The 13,212-nt window shown below is 34.8% G+C and overlaps 1 protein-coding gene across 8 annotated transcripts in view; it reads left to right on the top strand.

Annotated features, from left to right (window-relative positions):
* TRPS1 (transcriptional repressor GATA binding 1) overlaps window positions 1-13,212 on the top strand; it is a 266,411-nt gene that overhangs the window by 73,226 nt on the left and 179,973 nt on the right. For all 8 annotated transcript variants that reach the window (XM_055116869.2, XM_034966516.3, XM_063606878.1 and 5 more), the window contains one exon: window positions 9,380-9,983. In XM_055116869.2, the coding sequence (XP_054972844.1) occupies window positions 9,380-9,983 (604 nt within the window). The remainder of the gene's footprint in view (window positions 1-9,379; window positions 9,984-13,212) is intronic.

The raw sequence follows: 13,212 nt of genomic DNA, 5'->3' as shown, positions 1-13,212 counted from the left end.
GACAAGTGACTACAACATAAATGAATCTTATAAGAATAATTTTGACTGAATAAAAACAGATGATAAAGACAAGTCACAGTGGGATAGTGTTTTATATAAATTCAAAAGATAAAACTATACAAATTTTCATGTTATATGTTTATGATATACATATGAATATCATATGCATGCATACATATACATACATATGTGTACATGCATGGATAAATACGTCTGAAATATACACATACGTAGATGTATGTATACATACATATGATATGTGCACATAGATATATGTATATATGTATGCATACATATAAGTATATATGTATATGATACTCATGTATATCATATACATATACTCTACTGTACCATAAATAGTACTTTCTTTATCATATGTAATCATATCTATATCTATCCATATAGAATCTCTTCCTCTCTACACACGCATAGATCTCGATTCAGTTATGTAAAATCACATTCTATGATTCTGTAATCGCTTCAGTTTTTAATTTGTTTGCGAACTTAGATGTAAATGAATATGTGTGTGTTTATTTATTTGTATGTCACTAACATACAGTGTACAGCTTTAAAATTAAAAAAAGAGGCATCAATTCTCATCATTGCCCATGTCGAGTAAATATATGAATGAATGATCAATCTCACTATTAAATAACTTACTGTGAAAGAACTACTATAAACTCAGTAATATAATTATGGTCTACTACAAATATTAAAATGTTCATTGTTGGCTAAAATGTGGAAAACTACACACATATTTTGGTAGTGTATGCGATGACAAGACTGTGTATTAGGAGATTTACGAATGCATTTTAAAATTTTTAAACAGTGCTTGCAACTTCCAGACATAAAATGGGTAAAATCAGACTGAAAGAGTTGACATTGGTTGCAGTAGGTGGTCAAATTAATTTAGCTCCTGCTCAATCTCTATCTTACATCTAAATTTGTGTATGTTATGTGTCATATTTTTAAAAATAATACCTAATAAATCAGTTGCTTATAATACCTTGAAATAAACATGGTAGTTCAATTAGAAAATACCCACTATGAGACAAAAAGTTACCGAGGATATTATAGTTCACCAAACAAACAAACAAACAAAACCTCACAAAGCAATATTACCTTTATTTGTATACATGATTTATTAGAAATTTCAGAACTAATGCTTCCGAATACTATGCAAGAACAGTTATCAAGTCTTGGAATAAGATACATTTTAGCCACAGTTTCAATTCCATTGACATTTGTATAAATAATTTCCTATTCCTTATTTACTTTCTATTTTATTGAAAGACTTTCTATATGAACATTTTGTAGGGAATGTTTACCTTTTGAAAGGGAATTCTAAGTTTGATTTTTAAGATATGGTGTTAGTAGTGTTTTTTCTACCACTTGAAGATGTGAGCACCTCATCCCATCTCCCCAGAAGCCAGTTACTATTACTGAGCAAATCCTAATCAGATTATTTCAACTTAAAAATGCAAGATGAGTAAACAACATAATTATTTTCATCCAGAATTTCAATTTTTCTTGGATTATGTTCTGTAGACTATTTCTCCTCTTTTAACTAGTTTACAGTTCTCAAGGACTGACCTAATAATCCATCTGTAATTCTGTTTTTGTCTTTGTTCCTGCTACTCTCTTTCGTTTTTCATTTTATCATTTTACAGTGGCAGTAATGCCACATGCCACTCGTTGTAGACATTTATAGCAACAATGCATATATTACAAAAATGACTAACTTTATTAGATTTCAGACCTACTTGAACTACATTTAAATTTAAGTATTTGAATCACCTCCCTTTTCCCCACTTCTGTGATAATTTATCTGTAGTTGTTTGATTCTGTAATAACCAAAAAAACCTCTGAAAGTCTAATCAATTAGTATTTATGATTTATTCATTTACTTTGATGCTTCATTTAGTCATTGAAGAATAAAAACTGTGGTTAAAATTATTCATTGATTGTCTTTAAGATTTAAAAAAATTACTGAAAGTAACATGCTATTATTTAGTAAAAAAGAGCTCTTCAAGTGATGACATAAATCTCAAGTTAACATTTAAAAGAAAAAAAACAAGGCATCCCTCAGAGCTGCACTTCACATACACTGTGAAGGGTTGGTTTATTATAAAAATAAAAATATTATCAGAGCATAGTAAAGGAGTAGCATCTTTTAGCTGATTTTTTTCTAGAAGCATTCCTCAAGGCTTTATGAATTATGAAAATAATTCATAATATTCTCTACTAATGAATGAAATACTACTATTGTGAATAAAGACTATTGTGCATTGAAACATGGAAGGATCAAAAAACAAATGCTTTTTTATGGCACATGAAAATTCTATAAAGTAGAATAAGAAATAACATTTTTTCACAGAGGTTCTAAGTCACTTGAATTAAATACAAATTTGATCTTTTTAGGCAATTTGATGTCGTTTGCCTAGAGAGAAAGCATGATTTAGTTTTTTAATCAAAATTTCTTTGACTTGCCTCCACATTGTCGAATATTGTATGGGACACAGTGAGATTTTATAAAAGTATGTCCCAAATATTTTATGCAGCATTCACTAAAATATTCATTTATTATCTGAAATTTAAATTTAACTGAGCATTCTGTGTTTTATGTGATGACCTTATGCTTATGCTAATGAGATCTATAAAATGACATCTTTTTTTCTCAGATAATATGAAGAAAGTGTTTGCTATCAGTGTGGCAGGAGGATATAGCATTTAGATTAATACAAAGCATATATTTGTAAAAAATTTGAAATTAGTTTGGCTTAATGTACCCAGAGGTTTTAGGAGTTTTTAACTAATGAAGGGTTTATTCATAGGATCACTCAAAATATGCCATCTGCAAAATATCTCTGTACATCTTAATATTTCTCTGCTGCTTTGTGACCCTACATATTAAATCCAGCATCCTGAACATCCAGAGCTGTGATTGTCCATTTCTTTGTTATTAAGCAGATACTTACTGTCAATCTGGATGTTTTGTGATGAGGGGAATCAATAGATGTGTGAGCTTTGGTCTCGACCTTAGGGTAATTACATATACTTGTAAAGTGAGGCATATATGATTTTAATCACATACCATCTGTGATTAAAAAAATTGAAGAGGAATACAAGGATTTAGAATAACGAAGAAGACACTAGATTTATTCTTGGATTGAATCATTTGGGAAGTCTTTATGGATGCGGGGGTGGTTAAGTTGGGTCTTGAGAAATAGAGGAAAAATTTCCTGAATGTCTTTGAAGTTTTCATGTTAATGCTGATGAAAAGAAAGTGCATTTAGTAGGTTGGAGGAGAGTCCAAATTAATGTACTTTCACAATGACTAAACTTTTATTCTTGAGAAAAGTTTTCTTTTACTGGGGTTTATTATAATCTAGTCTTATTATTTGGAAGTGTGACATTACATTGAAGATCTTGTCAGTTATTATTGAGAGACTGATACATGTCAGAAAATATGCTCAAATCTTTTAGGTGCTAATTCCTGAACAACCATTGCTTTAACTATCAAATAACGTACGTGAAACAGTAACCATAGACAAGAGCAAAAGTATTCTATTTTGCCTTCAATATTTTTATGTTAATTAACTCTTCTGTGCTTCCACTTCTTTATCTGCAAAATGGGGTGGAAATATATACTTTGTGTTATTGCTGCGGGCAATATATGTAAATGACCTGGCACTAAAGAATATCTAAAGACAATCTCCAAACAATGATAAAGAAAAAATGAATTGGGATTATTCCTGACAATTTTGTGCTTGTAGTTTATTTTATAAAGCTGTGAATGTTGACTCAGAAGGTGTATGTGACTTAAGAACTATAACAATGTTGCCATTCATAAAAAATTCATCTTGGACCTGAGTATGGTGGTGCATGCCTCTAATCCCAGCTACTCAGGAGGCTGACGTGGGAGGATCCCTTGAGCCCAGGAGTTCAAGGCCAGCCTGGGCGACATAGTGAGACCTCGTTTCTTAAAAAAAAAAAAAATTTATTTGGGAATGTTCTAAAAGTGCTGAATATATACAGGTATTAGAGTACACTCCAAGCCAACACACTTGTCATGAGCTATTTATGACCATAGCTGCATGATTCTTGCTACTCAAGGTGTGGTCTGGGGACCTTGTAAGAAATACAGAGTATTATCAGGATCTGGGAAAACTTGAAATAAAAGAAGAAATACAGAATATTAGATTCTACCCTAGTCTTCCAGCATCAGAATATGAATTTGAATGAAATCCCCAGGTGATTTTTACACATTAGTTTGAGAAGCACTGGTCTAAATTTTAGTATAGGTTATTGAAAAGTTCATATTGCTCCAGGCTTTTGACAGTAATGTTGTCTTTTTAATATGTTTTCTGTCATTCAGTTAGAACTGATAATATAAGGAGAAAGGAGTTGTTCAAGTCTCAAGAGCACTTTGTAGCAAATTGCCTTTTCTGCTTCACCTAGTGGTGTTCAATAGCCTGAAAGATTGAGCAGTTTAACAGTTTACTGCTTAAATGTCAAGCTTTACTCTTTTTTCATTAATGGTAGTAAGACCCAGAGTCTTAAGATTCTGAATAACAATAATAGTAAGATCATTACCTGTATTTTATTAAAGCCTTGGGAGTTAGGAGATGTCTTGTGAGTTTATTCATTAAGTTGCTTAGAGCCATGATGTAGCTAGTAATACAGTTTATGGGTACTGGTCCCTGCGTTGGTGTCATTTGAGGACTTTGTTAAAGTTAAACATTTAGATTCTCAGATTATGCCCAGGATATTCTGGTTCAGTGGGATAAGAAAGACTTGGAATCTCTATCGCTGAGAAAGAAACTCCTTGGGTTGCGATGCTGCCCAGCCTGTTTTGCAAACCATTGCTGTAGTCAGTTTCTTTTTTCTCTGTTAGAAGACCTTTTCCATCCCCTGTGTTTTCATTTGGCATATCGTCAGTAGTTAACATTTATATAAAATTAGAAAGGTAGGCAGTGGAAAGTAGAAAAATATAACATTGTTCTGGGAGTTTGAAGCCCTGTGTTCTTGACTTGATATAGATAAAATGGGCAAGGCACTCTTTCTCCATTTTACTATCTGTGAAATGGGCCGTATACTTCAGTGGAACGTGAGAACCTGTAGACATGAGTGCTTTGAACTTGCAAAAGAAGTGTGAATTGAGCTTGTTTTTACAACCTTGTTGTAATATCCTTCCTGTTAAAATGTGTTTTCCTTTTCGACATAAAACCTGGTTCTCACGGAAAACTTACCCCTGCACTTTCTGTTTCCTTTGTACTTTATTCCTATCCCCACTCTTCTCTGTGTTCCTACAGCTCTCCAGCACCTGTACCATGGGCGGTTTTGCCTAGGTCCGTTGGTTCACGAGGTCCTCTCCGGGATGATGAGAGCAGCTCCTGCTGAGACATGCCAGGAGTCAGGGAGTTTTCCTTTGGGACAGGAACTTCAAACTAGAAAACCTAGAAGACTCAGACACCTTGTCTCAGGGTGTCATACCCTGTGATGAACTCATGTTTTGGGCAGGGACCTAGGACCTTGTATATTTGGGAAGAAGTACTAGTTAAATAATAGGTGAAGATTATGTAACTTCAATATCTACTGATTCTGCAATCTAGAAATATTCTTAAGCGACCCCTGTTCCTTCATCTTTATTCAGAATCAGTAGATATTGAAGTAACATAATCTTAATTACTTAGCTATATTCCTAGATATGCCATGTTCTAAACAACTTTAATGAATACATTCATAAAACATCCTTACCTCCCAAGGTTTTAATAAAACACAGGTAATGCCCTTACTGTCTTTGTTATTTAGAATTTGAAGATACTGGCTCTGACTGCTATTAATGAAAAAAGACTAAAGCTTGACAATTAAGCAGTAAAAGGCTAAACTGCTCATTCTTTCATGTCATTAAACGCCACTAGATGAAGCAGAAAAGCATAGAATATATTCTACTGGGCCATGTCCTAAAGCAAAGGATCTTCTAGGACATAAGCTTGGTTTTAAAAATGTTTTTTTTTTTGGTCATGGTTAAGGTACATGGGGGAATGGCAATGAATGATACCAAAACACCAGTTTGTAAGTTTAAACTCTTGCAGAAACAGTACAGAATGTGGATTCACAGAGAACAGAGGGGCTTTATTTAATTTTAGGATTTATACTGATTAACTCTCATTTATTTACTTATTATGCACAAGAACCATATCAAGAGACAACTTTATTTTCATTTTGCAGATGAGGAAACTGAGACAGGTCCAGTAAATTATTCGAAGTTACTTACATTGTAGAATACAGAGCCAAAGTTTGAAGCTTAAGCATTCTCCTTAAGAGTCTACACGCTTACATGTGGTTGGTCGTTTCACCAGTAAGAACTGAGAGTCTACCGTTTGAAAATAATTTTGCTTTGTGGTCCACAAGAATTTTGTATTTCTTCTCATATTTGTTGATCCCTTCTCCTTCTTGTCACCCTGGTATTTACAGTCTTGATATCTTGAAACAGAATCACTATGATTCTTTGGCATTTTATCACTGGAGTTGCCAGTTTTGGTAGAAGTGTCAGTGGTAATTTGTAGTTTTAATTTATAGGCATGGATTTCTTTAGAGAATTCAAGCAGAGGTCTCACCATGTCAAGGAACCACAAATATGCTAAAGTGGACAGTGAGTCCATTATAACCATCTTGGGGTGAAAATCAATCCTGGTTTGTTAAGTGCTTTCAGAAGTTGTTGTTGCTGTTTTAATTTCCATGACTCAATATATTGTGTAGAATATATTCAGTAGGGTAATTTTGGATTTATGTGTTTATCTCCCGTTAGATTAAACTAGAATGTGTGTGGTTTTTTGTTGTTGTTGTTGTTTTGTTTTGTTTGAGATGGAGTCTCGCTCTGTCGCCCGGGTTGGAGCACAGTGTCGTGATCTCGGCTCACTGCAACCTCCGCCTCCCAGGTTCAAGTAATTCTCCTGCCTCAGCCTCCCGAGTAACTGGGATTACAGGCTCCCGCCACCACACCCACCTAATTTTTGTATTTTTATTAGAGATGGGGTTTCACCATGTTGGTCAGGCTGGTCTCGAACTTCTGACCTCAGGTGATCTGCCCGCCTCTGCTTCCCAAAGTGCTGAGATTACAGGCGTGAGCCACCAGGCCCTGCCTAGAATGTGTTTTTGATAAGAAGCTTTTGTAGATGAGCTCCACAGAGGTTCTAGGTCCTAGATTTTAGGTATTGTCTATTGTCTTTTGTATTCTTAGTCCTGTTTTTGAATTTTCTGGCCTTGACATTGGTGGCAAGATTATTCCTCTTGTTGATAATCATCTTCACATTAAAGGTTAGGCTGTTTCCACTTGAGGGAATTAATTTTACTCTTGTGCTTTTATGGTCAATTCATCCTCCCATTATTTGTCATTTGTTGTATATTTCTTTACTACTTAAACAATGAAAAAAATAGGGAAAAGATTGGAAACAATCTTCTGTAAAAAGTAAATATGGATATTTACTCAACAAAATGTAAGCTCTTGTGTGCTACATTAAGCACTCTCAACAAATACTTGAGATTTTGTTTCATGTTTTATACCTTTGAATTTTCCTTCCATAAAATAGGAACATTCTTTTGGAATTTCAGCCATCAGACATGTCTTATAAAGGAATGAAGTTATTGATAAACATTACAGCCCCAGAGTAATTAAAACATGCATTTGAGCACCTACTCCCCAGCTGATTGCCTTCCTTTACCTTTGACGAGATCCCCTGTCCCTACCATGACCTACAAAGCTCTAGATAACCCTTCAAGCTTGTCAATTGACATTCTTCCTCTCACTTATTCCTCTAAAACCACAATGTCCTCTTTTCAGTGTCTCAGACTAGCTAGAATGTGGCTTCCTTTCCCCTTCCTCATCCTCCAAGGATAGCTTCTTTTCACCCTTTGATTTCATATATCTCCCTCAGAAAGTCCTTCCTGATTACCTACGCAGCCCTTTATACCAATTACTATCCATTTCATTCTTAGCACCTGTCACTCTTTCTACTTAATAGACTTATAGTCATGTGAAACTTCCTGTCTAGTCATTCCTGACGAGACTCTAAGCAGCAGGTAGGCAAAGACTATATATCTTTTATTCACCAATGTGTACCCAGTGCCTGGCAAAGAAATATTTTGATGATTATCTAAAATTACATATATGAGTACATAACTTACAGTATCTTACAGCTTTAAGTAATAGCTCACAAAATTTATTTTGTTACTTTAATTTGGTAATTCATAGCAAGTTATATCAGGGAAGTAGAAAGTGTTTCCCTGATATTTATTTAGACAGCCATACACAGTTTTTATAGTTAAACAAAATATGCCTTTTTCCACATCACTTGTGTATCTTTCGGGTATGCTTTTTACAGTGCGATACTTCTGTTCTTCTTTGTTAATCAAATATTTGTCCTAATGTAGCAGTTACTGTTCTCTCTTTAACAGCAGAAGATGGTAGGGAATTTGATAATAAAATCGTCTTGTTTTATGCCATTTAAAAAGAAAACCCACACACACCCTTTTAATGAATATATTTGTAAAGCCTCTATTATGGTGTTTGACACTCAACAAACACTCAATTTCTTGAATGTGTTTATGTTCTCATAGATGGATAGAATTTGTTTAGAGAAAAATCATGGGTTATAAATACATCTTATTTTCTAGACTTTACAGATCAGTGAGCAATATTTAATTCACTAAATGGATTTAAATTTGATGATAGAAAAGAACACTTTATTTCTTTTTTAAAATCATTTAATAATTTGATAATGATTTATTATTTTATATTTAAATTTAGTTCCTTTTAATATATGGAAAAGCTGTACAAAGCATTTCAGCATTAGAAATTGAAGTGTATCTACAGGGGGAAAAATCCTCAATTTAGTTTAAATAACAGAAAGTGAAAAGGGCATTTGAAATCAGGTGTGAAAACTTAAGAATAGTGACTTAAATGATATAATTCATGATTATCCATCAGGGTAAACTGCATCTATCAAGGCAAAATGAACAGAGTGGGGCATTTAACAGTAATTCAAACTAACCAGTTTTAATGCTAGTCACCTGGAATGTATGCGCACAAGCACGAGCAGCGTGCGTGCGTGCACGATGCGTGTGTGTGTGTCTGTGTGTGTGTGTCTGTGTTATACCTATTACTGCTAATATAACAAGGGCACTTTGAACTCTTTATATAGAACTGAAAATGCCTGTTAATTACATTCCAGTTTTGGGGTGTTAAGAATATTGCATTTCTTTCTACCTACTACATTGCATGAGTAGGTAGAAAATTCAGGTGCTTAAAGGCTATTAAAAATAAAACAACCCTTCAGAACGCTGTCTTTGCAGTAACTGTTTTCTTCTTCTCCAGGAGAGCACACAGCTGCTACAAATGCCGTCAGTGCAGTTTTACAGCTGCCGATACTCAGTCACTACTGGAGCACTTCAACACTGTTCACTGCCAGGAACAGGACATCACTACAGCCAACGGCGAAGAGGACGGTCATGCCATATCCACCATCAAAGAGGAGCCCAAAATTGACTTCAGGGTCTACAATCTGCTAACTCCAGACTCTAAAATGGGAGAGCCAGTTTCTGAGAGTGTGGTGAAGAGAGAGAAGCTGGAAGAGAAGGACGGGCTCAAAGAGAAAGTTTGGACCGAGAGTTCCAGTGATGACCTTCGCAATGTGACTTGGAGAGGGGCAGACATCCTGCGGGGGAGTCCGTCATACACCCAAGCAAGCCTGGGGCTGCTGACGCCTGTGTCTGGCACCCAAGAGCAGACAAAGACTCTAAGGGATAGTCCCAATGTGGAAGCCGCCCATCTGGCGCGACCTATTTATGGCTTGGCTGTGGAAACCAAGGGATTCCTGCAGGGGGCGCCAGCTGGCGGAGAGAAGTCTGGGGCCCTCCCCCAGCAGTATCCTGCATCGGGAGAAAACAAGTCCAAGGATGAATCCCAGTCCCTGTTACGGGTAGGATGGTTTCATTTTTAAATAATTCATTTGTTTTGAAGGGCAAAAGGAGGAACACACATTCTTTCTCTACAGGATTGTGTTGTGTGTGAAGTGAAACTTAATGATCTGTCTCAATCTGGGGATTTATACTCCTAAGGCCAAAGTGGCAGCAAGTAACTCATGTGTGTTTGTGTGTGCTGTGCACTTACTTGATACAGTGTTAGGCAGTCACTTGTTTGTCTTTGCTCTTAGCTCAGATTGAATGTTGGTTAATCATTCCTGGTGACTATACAAAACAACAAGGCCATATTTGGAGAAGGGAGGTTTAGAATCCCAGAAGGATGTACATCTGCTACACTGAAATAACTAAATGACTTTTAAATTTTAGGCTGCTATGACAGTATATGGTTAATAAGGAAGTCAGAAGAGATTTAAATCACTAAGAATGTAATGTCCTTGATGAGATGTTCATACAAAAATACGGAGTTTTTTAAAACTCACGATATAATTATGTATAAATGACAATGCTTGTTGTTGTCGAGTTGCCAACAAGAGGGGGAAAAAATGAGAAAAGCCTAAGTGTGAATAGTGTGAAAAGCGGCCAAAGAAGAGTGCCATGCATTTGATATAAACAGGATCTTTTAGGGGGAAAGACCTAGTTCCATGTGGAAAAAGAAAACAAAACCTCTGAGTAAGGTAAGATCCTCGATTGCTCTCTTCATACTATGTAGACTCAGCATTGTGAAAAAGTATTTTAGATTTTGAAAATTCATGAGCTCCCAATAAGTGATAGTTGCTCGATGCCTAAGACACCACCTCTTGGACATTTTACCTTAAGTCTGTGAAAGTTTTGAGCTTTTCTGGATGATTTTGAAGCTTTGTTCGTGCATAGAAGGTAGGATCAGAAACCAGCTAACCTTTACAAAAGATCCAGTTGGGAAATAGAGTTCCATTAGCCAGGTGCTTTGACCTGCGGGTCATAGACCAGTGAGTTCTCTCTGGATGTATACTGGGGAGAAAAATTGCTCTTCCCAATGTCTGCTTGGCTGCTCTGCTCTCATTTCCTGCAGATTCTCTGAAGCCTATCTGTGCTTCTCAGTATTCTCTAGCGGAGTTGAAAAACGCCCCTTAGAGGTGCACAGTTAATTATAGAAGCTGTTAGCTTTCCCATCTGTAGTCATGCCCTGCAGCTAAGAGAAGGACTTGAATACAGAAGAGGAGATGCCCCCTGTACAGAGAGAAACAAAGAATCCTTCCTGCAGGGAAGAAGCAAGTTTATTAGGAGTAACTTCGGGAAAAAAAGAGAAACAGTTTCTGTGCCCTTCAAGAGGGGGTTCAATTTAGGGAACTCCCCTCCAATGAATATACATGGAGCTGCATTTTTATCATTGTCAATATTTGTTGTTTTCCCAGCATGTCATTACTCTTCTGGCCTCAAGTGACTCATGGCTTCTGGTTATAAGGCGGGAATGAAATGTCCTATGTTTTATTAAATTCATACTGCATTTTGAGAGGATGGTATATTTGGGGGCCTTATATCTATATCACTGGAACCCCTTTCCTTCCTTTTTCTACTTAAAATTGGTTTCATCCATGACATCTTCATTTGACGCCATATTGTTTGACTGTTTCTGGAATATTACCTTTTCTGCCATTGTTTATATACTCTAAGACTTTGAAATGACAATTTATTAAGCAATGGTATAAAAAACCTGAGCGTAGTGGTTGCATTTTTTGAGCAAGATGGAGATGATAATACTTTTCTAAAAAGTTGTTTTTCTCAATTCCTCCACTTCCTTAAATCCCTGATTTCAAGTTTCTATTGCATCATTTTAACCGCCTTTTCAGTTCCTCCACATTAGCTGCTGAAGTAGGAAACCTTCAACAAGAGATTCCTTAGCTATGTTCTACAATAATAGCCAAATTCCAACCCTATGATTTATTATCTTCAAAGGCTGTAATCTACTAAATTTCAGAGATCTGATAAAATTACATTAATATATACAAATACATGCATATGCATATATAAAAGGAAGAATATTGAATCATTCTGTGGTTGCAATAAAATTTAAATCTTTTAAGATTCACATTTTATATTTGAATAGTGCTTTTGGAAATCACCAATTTTATTGGATATTTGGAATAGGAAGGGTAGCCAATTTAATTTATTGGGCAACATTTAGGTTATTAGCTGTATATGAAATTTTCAATGTGTACATATCTTAGATGATGACCTTTTAAGACACCTAACAGAATTAAGAAACAGCCCATTCTCATTGTGAATTTGACACCAATTCTACTTTGGTGGTATTAGTTGGTATTCTGAAATTATCATACCGAATTACCTACCTCTAATTCATTACCCTACCAGTGGTAGAAAAAAAAAAAAAAAGCAGAATTTTGAGGTCATGTTTACTAAAGGCCAAAAAAAAAGTACTATAAGTTTATAGTTTCAGAGGCATAGTTATTAGTGAAGATGTCCTGTAATAATTTAAAATACACCATAGAAATATACAGATATAATTTACATGTTTTGAACCCAAATTACAGTAGTGTATAAATATATGCCTACAGAATGCATGTTTATATTTGAAACAATAAAATAGAACTTGAAAGTAACTACAATTATTCAGAAATTGTGAGCAATTTAAGAAATGTAAACTATCAGATTTTAAAAGTGCCTTTTTAATTAAATAGTTTTTTCAATATAGCATTAATAGAGCAAGTATATTAATACATTTATATATACAGTTTCTAATACTAAAGTAAAACTTAATCATTTAAAAATACTATACAGAGTGATATCAAGAATTAAGTATGGAAAACTTGCCCAACAGAAAATGTTGATTTAATATAGTTCAATACTATGCTGGTAAATAATGGAAACATTTTGAAATAAAAGGCTGAATGTAGTTAGGATTGTGTTACAAAGCACATAATTAAAATGTTGCTTTCAGCATATTAGTCTTTCTGATAACTTTTTTTTTTAAACTGGTTTTAGCAATGAAAGTTTGCTGTACTTCTCAAAGTGAGGAAGGAAATATAAGAATCACAAGAAGAGCTAAAATTTCGAAATGTTCTCTTCATTAACATTAGTGGTTTTCTCCTTTTTTTGGCTTATGTCAGGGTCAGTGTTTGGCTTTTAGTTTTGTGTTCAATATGATATCATTTATGTATATTTTTATTTAGTAAATGTCTATATTTTTCCCTTGTTATTAGTATGGAATTGATCTTGATATAAAAATTT

This window comes from Pan paniscus, chromosome 7 (assembly GCF_029289425.2).
Source record: "Pan paniscus chromosome 7, NHGRI_mPanPan1-v2.0_pri, whole genome shotgun sequence".
In the NCBI taxonomy this organism is placed as follows: Eukaryota; Metazoa; Chordata; class Mammalia; order Primates; family Hominidae; genus Pan; species Pan paniscus.
This window is presented reverse-complemented; position numbering and strand designations above follow the sequence as displayed.